At 57.9% G+C, this 7,722-nt stretch overlaps 3 protein-coding genes across 3 annotated transcripts; 2 read left to right on the forward strand and 1 right to left on the reverse strand.

Annotated features, from left to right (window-relative positions):
- The first annotated feature begins 73 nt into the window (after positions 1 to 73).
- SPRG_21350 (hypothetical protein) lies at positions 74 to 2,090 on the forward strand. The gene is made up of 6 exons (XM_012352865.1): positions 74 to 187; positions 229 to 510; positions 559 to 630; positions 678 to 776; positions 829 to 1,690; positions 1,739 to 2,090. Exons 1-6 carry the CDS (start codon positions 98 to 100, stop codon positions 1,948 to 1,950), a joined length of 1,617 nt encoding a protein of 538 aa, XP_012208255.1. The 5' UTR covers positions 74 to 97; the 3' UTR covers positions 1,951 to 2,090.
- A 285-nt stretch (positions 2,091 to 2,375) lies between these two features.
- On the reverse strand, positions 2,376 to 3,828 carry SPRG_13844 (hypothetical protein; the record flags this gene model as incomplete). Its single annotated transcript, XM_012352841.1, has 6 exons — positions 2,376 to 2,644; positions 2,691 to 2,799; positions 2,847 to 2,942; positions 3,001 to 3,190; positions 3,238 to 3,368; positions 3,418 to 3,828. The coding sequence occupies 6 exons, from the start codon at positions 3,826 to 3,828 to the stop codon at positions 2,376 to 2,378; spliced, it is 1,206 nt and encodes a 401-aa protein (XP_012208231.1).
- Positions 3,829 to 5,441: 1,613 nt separating this feature from the next.
- SPRG_13845 (hypothetical protein) lies at positions 5,442 to 6,754 on the forward strand (the record flags this gene model as incomplete). Its single annotated transcript, XM_012352842.1, has 2 exons — positions 5,442 to 6,206; positions 6,239 to 6,754. The coding sequence occupies 2 exons, from the start codon at positions 5,442 to 5,444 to the stop codon at positions 6,710 to 6,712; spliced, it is 1,239 nt and encodes a 412-aa protein (XP_012208232.1). The 3' UTR covers positions 6,713 to 6,754.
- Positions 6,755 to 7,722: the final 968 nt, after the last annotated feature.

The following is a 7,722-nucleotide window of genomic DNA, read 5'->3' on the forward strand; positions in this document are numbered from 1 at the left end:
TAATGCATGTTCACCTTGCATTTGTATGCTAACGTGTTTAAAAAGACGTTGCTTTTCGCATGCGAAGCGTTCAGTTGCCAATTTGACCGAGTCCGCGATGACGGGGCCGCGATCGCTCTTCGCGGGGATGAAGTTCCATGTGCAGAAGCGGACGCTGGCGCGGGACAAGGCCGAGGAGCTCATCAAGGTACCTCCATGGAGGCGACCCATGCGCTCAGGATGGCGTAGGAGCATGGCGGCGAGGTCGTCGACGAGAACGTCGAGGGGCGCATCCTCCTCATGGACAACCAGCGGCTCGAGAAGCATGCAGACGACCACCTGAATGTCGACTACATCTACGAGTGCGTCAAGAAGAAGATGCTCATCGACCGCGACCCCTTCATGGCGCCGGCGGATTGGGCCGGCGACGACGGCAGCGACAACGACAACGACGAGCCCGAAGCACGCCCGAAGCGAACACGCTCGCCGTACACGCTGCCAGAACAGGCAGCCATGCTCCAGTTCAAGCGGGTATCGTCCTCCTCTACCATGATCGTGGTCTCTCATCTCACGGTGTAGGACATGCACCTCAAGCTGAACCAAAGCCACGGGTGCCATCGCAAGTTTTGGACCCTTGCGGCGTCCAAGAAGGTCCAAGACAGGTCATGGTTCTCGACGACTTAAAAGGCATGCGCTAGGTTACAAACCGTACGATGGAGAGCATGCTCGACCATCACAAGAGAAGACTCATGCTCATGACATTGCCGCAACTGCGCGAAATCCTTACCCATTTCAAGGTACGATGGTTCTTGTTCGTGTGCACTTTAATTGAATGCAACGATGTCCTAGGGCTACGCCGGAGATCTGGAAGGGAGCAACGACGACGATGACAACGATGGTGGTGACGCGGCGGCGGCTCGGCCGACAAGAACCCCGTTGCCCGTCGAGCCTGTTAAAGCACCGCGAGAGGCGTTCCGCGGGGAAACACCACGAGCGGTGTCGCGCAAGCAACCCCACCGTACGTCCCGCGAGCGACGCGTACCTCTTGACGAATCTGAGGGCGAAGATTTCACCGACAAAGAAGTGCCACCGCCCATGTTTTCGACGCCCAAGAAGTCGACGCGACTCAAGCGCTCGCAGCGCAGCAGCCACTCGAGCGGCTCCGAGTCCGATACCGACGTCGTCACGCGACCCAAGAAGCAACGCGTCTCGGCGCGGGCGGTGCTTAGCGACGAGAACAATCAAGACGAAGATGAAAATGCAGAGAATGACGACGAGGGAGACGACGACGGTGTGGTGCCCGACAGCCAGCAGTCGCACGACAGCGCGGCTACGATCGATGACGCGACGCAAACCGAAGAGGCACCGGACGCTGCGGAAGCCCCACCCGCGAGCAAACACGCGGCGAAGAAGAAGAAGGCGGCTGCACCGTCACCTGTGCGTCCCAAGGCATCGAAGAGTCTTGGCGCCGTTGTGCCGCGGCACAAGCACACGATGCGGCCCATCGTAGTACCCGGTGTCGTCGCTAGTCCGCCGGACCTCGCACCGTTTCCGATGTCTGCGCCGACGACGCCCGCCCAGCTCCGCGCGCTCCGCAAGTTTATGTTTCTGCACTCGGGCATGCCAGATGACGCGATCGATCATGCGCTCTACTCGTCGTGCGGCAACCCCGTCTTGGCGCTGCGCTATCTTCGAGGCAGCTTGCCGCTGGGTATGTCGAGTGCGTGTTGCGAGATGCCTCAATTGCTTCTGGATGTAGGCTGCTGGACGCCGGACGATGACAGCTGGATTTACGAAAACATTTCAGTGACGTCCCTGACGCTGGACGTAACGGACGAGGCGCTCACGGCACTCATCGAGACGGCGCTGCGCTCGGCCAAGCCAACGCGCCCGCACCCGCTCGAGATGGTCATCGAGCGTCTTCGCTTTCTGGTGCGAGAGCTCAGTATGGCGCCGGCCCCGGCATCGTGAGTCGCCTTGGTGCGTGCATGCAGCGCCATCGCCAGAGCATTCGCCCACGTCCAAATGCGCGGCGGGCATCTTTTTGCGACGAGGCGCAGAGGCCGCAAAAGTTGTATTTTACTAGTTGAATCGTTTAGCACCCTTTAGCACTTACTACTTGTCGCGTTGAAACAAGTGGACACCGAGCAAGTCAGGATACCAAACGCTCGCAATGCGCACGTCACAGCAAGTAGTGGGATGACTCGTGCAATGTCTGGATCAAGGCGAGGAGGCATGTACAGTACTACTGGCTAGTAGGCCCAAATCAGCCGTGGCCCGACCAATGTAGAGGTGGAGGTTCATATTTATCATTTATCCATCGTCCTTCACACGCTGCGCGCATGCAATGCCATAATGTGAAGCCGACAAAGTATCAAAGTATCCACCGACGGCGGTCAGCGCAATAGTTTTTTGCCCAGCCATGTGTGCCGAAAGCTCGCGCGGGGCTCGATCGCGAGCTCGTGGGGCTCGGTCGCCAACGTGTGCTTGAGGTCGAGTGTCCGCGTCGAGTCGGACAGTCGACTCGTCGAAACGCCGGAAGCGGTTAAATACGTCGTGCTCAAGGTAAAGTCGGCCAAGTCCGGTGTCAAGTCTTCGCTCCGCAAGCTCGACGTCATGGCGTCTAGCATCGACTTGGACGACTCCATGGCCAGCGCAGGGGCGTCTATGCATAACGTGGTCCGATTTGTTCGCGGTCGAGGAATACGTACAGTCGCGGCGCGAAGAGGACGCTGTGAGATCGTCGACCATGTCAAAGGGGTCTTCAATGCAAGCGACGCAGCCCTGGCGCTTGGCCGAGTGGCACTTGCTGCAGACGACCTACAATGCCGTCGTCAGCGCCTACGACCGAGAGCAAACAAGCGTACCTGGCCGCAAAGGTGGCAGTTGATCTTCTTCATGAGAACATGGAATTTCGTCGCACAGAGTGAGCACTCGGCACACGTCTCTGTTGGCGTCATGCTCTAAACATCACGTGCGATAATGAGCTGTCGTGGGTCAGATAATATTGATGTATACCACTTGAAACGTCGAGAGTGCCGTTTCTTGGCGTCGCAGATCGCGAATGTGCGCTTCGATCTTTGTAAAGTCGAGTGCCGCAGCTTTAATCGTGTGCTTGGCCAGCCAGCGCGGCGCTGTGCCCTTGAGATCAAATTCAAAGCGCTGGTACACGTCGAGGCGCCCGGGCGTGTCGGTTTCGGACACCAGGACCCTACCCACAACGACGGTTTCAAACCATTCTGATCCGTTCATTCGCACCCCGAGTGGTAGAGCGACCCGCGTACAAAGTTGAGGGCGTGTTTGAGGTCGGGGCAGCTAGGAATGCGCACCGAGTGCTGTGCGAGTGCCCACGCCTTGTGGCCAGAGGGCAACGTGAGATGCTTTTGCATCTATGCCAGTATCGTTAGGAGACAGGGTAGGAGGAGTAGGAGAGTGTACCTCGAGGACACAAAAGTCGCGGTGGTGCACGAGCGCTGAGCACTCGCACGCAAACCAGCGCACAACAACGTGCATCTCGGGTGTCGAAGCGACGACGTGAAGGATCGTCGAGCCCAGAAGACCACCCGCGTACCCGTCCATGGCGTCCGTAATGTGCACGTCCGTGAGGTTGGCAAGGACCGACTCGACCTCAGAAAGGTCCGCGGCTACGGTTGCCGAGTCATGGTAGCAGACGCTCCGCGCTTCCCGCGTCGCGCCCGAGCCTGCGACAGCGAGGAACGTGTCGAACGTGCGCTGAGCAAGCTCCAGAAGATGGTCTTCTTCGTCCGGCAAGAGCGGTGACGGATGGCGAAACACGGGCGACGACCTGATTTGCGTGCGCACATACTGCCGGGTCTTGACGTCGGGCATGCTTGTCGAATTGAAGTTTGAAGGCAAAAGAACTCGGACGTGGGACGATCGAGGAAGCATGCGTTGAGATCGGGATGAGATTCGGGGGCTGGCGCATACACGTGGCGTGACCTTTCGCACACACTTGCCAGATCGATTTGCGCTACGACGACGAGTGCTGTGTCGGATGGTTTTCTAGTCGATTGGTCAATATCGTCTGGTGATGATGACCTAATGGACCGGCAAGGCCAAGGTACTTGCGTAAATACGGCGTCCTGAGAGCATGGGATGCCGCCAACATTGAGAGACTGTGCAGCAGCATTTGCTGTTTATAATCAGACGAAATCGAGAGGAATCACTAGTCGACCCTCTTCCGCGTGCTACGCAGGTGGCGTTGGCTTCTCAAGCGAATACATGTTTTGCAAGCAGCAGACTGGGATGCTGTATCAAGGCGACATCATTGGCTGTACTTGCCGTCTTCTACGCAATGTGAATGTCGGCGTTTGTTTCAATGGCTGGTTGGAGCTCGCAGCGAAGGTTCCCGAACACATGTCCATCTCGGCGTGTAAGAGCTGAGTGTCCTGGATCTGGACACACGAGATGAACAACCGAGGACATTGCACAATCGTCGTTGGCCGCGGAGTACATGCTGCGATGACGTCCTTGCCATCATGCACGACCGCTCACAATCGTGGCGGTGCGTCGACACGGAGTGGAACGTGCTGCGCTGGGAGCGTGCCACGATAACCTTTGATAATGCATATGCATTCACCACATGCAATGCTAGAGTTTTACACGCGAAAGAAATGTGGGAAATGATTCTGTGTGTAAAATACAACCTTGCTTGTGGTCAGGTCAGGTCTCATCCGACCAGTCGCGGGTTGTGCGGAAGAGGAAGACCTCTGCGTGCCAAGAAGCGCCTCGTGACGCGGAGCTCGTACACCCTCCTATGACGCAGATCCATAAACTGTGGGCTTTGAGTTGTCGCCGGGACCTACAACTAATCGCCTGCGTGCAACGTGAATTCGCCAGCAATTGTCTTAGATAAGTCGTCCAGATCCTTGAAGCGGGGCTGCAGGTTCAAGGTCCACGAGGGCGCTGCACACCTCACACACGCGGCGCACCGATCCGATCCAAAACATTTACGTGCGTTGTTTTCCACGTGTTTTTGGACCAGCGATTTATCATCCCTTGGCACTAGATGGGGCGTACCAGTGGTGGGCTTCTGGGCTGTCAAAAATCGTGTAAAGAAGTTGAGAGGCCTTGGGAATATATTGTTCAGCTCGTATTACAGCGTGCTTAAAGCCTGCTTGGATGAGGACGGACATACTCTAGACATCCTCGCACACTAATAGTCATCGCGCCGCATTTTGCAGCGTGGACGTGTTCTCGTCCGCGACCAGCCAAGGGACACTGTACTTGCTTCCGGCAATTCCTGTCCCACATATACACTTGACAACTCCATGAAACGTATCAAATTAATATTCGAGATTGCAACACGTTGTACTATGTTTGGTATGTCGAATTGCGTTTGAATAAAATACAGGAAAAGAAAATGCCCTTCAGCAAAGTTCGCGTCCAGCGCAACCAACGGCAATCTCACGCCAGTTGCAAATCTACCAGTTCTGAGTGGCATGCGCTTCCGCCCCGACTTTTACCCATCGGTCTCACCGTCCCAGCACGAGCACCTGCGGCTGCTGGCCAAGAAGTCGGTCGCCGACCTCCTTCAAGTGGCCGCGACCTATGACGGATTAGGCGCCCGCACGCGCTTTGAGATGCTGCCGCCGCTCCACGGCAACCCGGACGTGCAGTCGATCTGCGGGACCGTCACGCTGCAAGCGTCACTAGAAGACATTGAGGCCATCATGCAGTGCCACGTCGCCAACACGGCCGAGAGCCAAGCGTTTGCAAAGACCGTCGAGACGCACGTCAAGGCATCGGCGCTCCTTCTGCAGCTGAGCCCGAGCATGACGATCAACTGGGCCATGATCGAGTCGCAGTCGTCGGTCATGCGGCACCGCGACTTTGTCTACGTGCAGAGCCGTGAGCACAAGGTCATTAACGGCGTGGACACGTGGGTGTCGTGCACGCATTCGGTCAAGATTGACGGCTGCCCGCCGCTCGACGCGTCGCTCGAGCTCGTGCGCGGCGGCTTGTACGCCTCCGGGTATGTTTTTTCCGCACACCCAAGTGAAGGCACTGTGCGCGCCACGTATGTGCTCTCGGTGGACTTTAAAGGCCGGACGCCCCATGCGTGGACATCGACGACGCTCAAGAACTGGTGCCACGCGCTCTCGCGCATGCAGAGCTTCTTTGATGCGCGCCACGTCGGCCGTCTCTCGAGCTACGTGCGCAGCGACATGGAGGTCAAGTCAATCAAGGACGTCGCGTACTGCCACGTGTGCGGCGGGGAATTTTTGCGTGGACGAAGAAGGACAATTGCCGCATTTGCGGCGAAGTCGTGTGTCCGTCCTGCACGGAAAAGAAGGATGTCGCGTTGCCGTCCGGCGTCAGGAAGCTCGCCATGTGCACGGTCTGCTTGCACTCGAAATTTGAGCCCGAGAAGCTCTCGCCACGCCTGCGCCAGAGTCGGTCGTGGCCCGACGAGCAGAATAACGCGCGGCCGCCGCGGCCGCAGCGCTGGAGCCAAGCGCGTGTCTCGACCGATGCGCTCGACATTGGTGACTTTACCGTGCCCCGGTCGCGGTCGCTTGTGGTCCACCCGCCGGTCGAGCCCGAGCCGGTTGTTGCTGTTGTTGTTGCCAAGGAACGGGCGACGAGCCATCGGCGGTCGCGTCAGCGGTCCGTGGACCACGCGTCCTATGAGGAAATGCAGCGCGTGTGCCAACCTCGACTGTCGTTTGAAGCCGATGGCGACGTCGATCTCTTCGACAAGGTCTTCTAGTCGCCACAAATATCGATGCTATTTAACCCACATATTTCCTGTTTGATCAAGCGTCCGATTTCGTCCCCTCGGCTATAAACGCAAGTGCATGGGGGAGACGAACGGGGATCGTGTTGGGAGGCCGCCGCCGCCCAAGAAAGGATTGGTGGGTGGGTTAAATGATCGTTGAGCAGGACGTTGTCGATCCTATTGCGTTGCGCGGCAATGACGATGTCCATTTGCTCAACTGCCGCAGTTGCTGTTCGCTGCGGATGTCGAGCCACGACTGGACGCCGTGCGGGCTTGTACCTAAATGGAGCGTCAATCCGACTTGAGTGTCACGAAACGCACCTCTCAAAGTACTAACGTGACCCGACGGCAGGTCGAGGACAGGGTCCTCATCCTCGTGTGCGAGGCACTCGACGCAGATGTGGTGCTTGTCGAACGGCAGAGCGCACGCGCCACAGAAGACCTAGTAGCACGTTTCGTGAACCCGCTTGCGAAACGGAGCAAAGGCCCTTACCTCGCCGCAGTTGCTACAGCGCACCTTTTGCCGAAAAAGGCCAAACTGGCGCGTGCAGTACTGGCAGTGCTTGCGCTCGTCTGCGCCACCGGTTCGCGACCCGCAGGTGCCGCCTTCGCCTTCGAGTCGCCGCGCGGCAAGAAAGTCCGGGATTTTCGCTACACTCCGCGCTCGACGCGCCATGAGAAACGGGTACAGCCACGACGGTGCCCAGCCCTTGACGTCGAACTCGAGGTGCAAAAATAGCACCAGAACACCTGGTCGACTCGGGTGCTCGACGTACAACAGCCCGAAATGGTACATCTGGCCTCGACGGTACCGCACCGTCGATAACAGGTCCGGACAGCTTGGCACCTTGACCGAGTGCTGGACAAGACCCCACGCACGCTGCCCGGACGGCAACGTCCATCGGTTTTGTAACTATGACGGTTTCATGTGAGCCGTCTACAGGCAAGACGACAATGGTATCGACAGCATACCTCGGCGACGCAAAAGTCCCGGTTGTGCA

The sequence above is a fragment of the Saprolegnia parasitica genome (assembly GCF_000151545.1).
Source record: "Saprolegnia parasitica CBS 223.65 unplaced genomic scaffold supercont2.108, whole genome shotgun sequence".
NCBI lineage: Eukaryota > Oomycota > Saprolegniomycetes > Saprolegniales > Saprolegniaceae > Saprolegnia > Saprolegnia parasitica.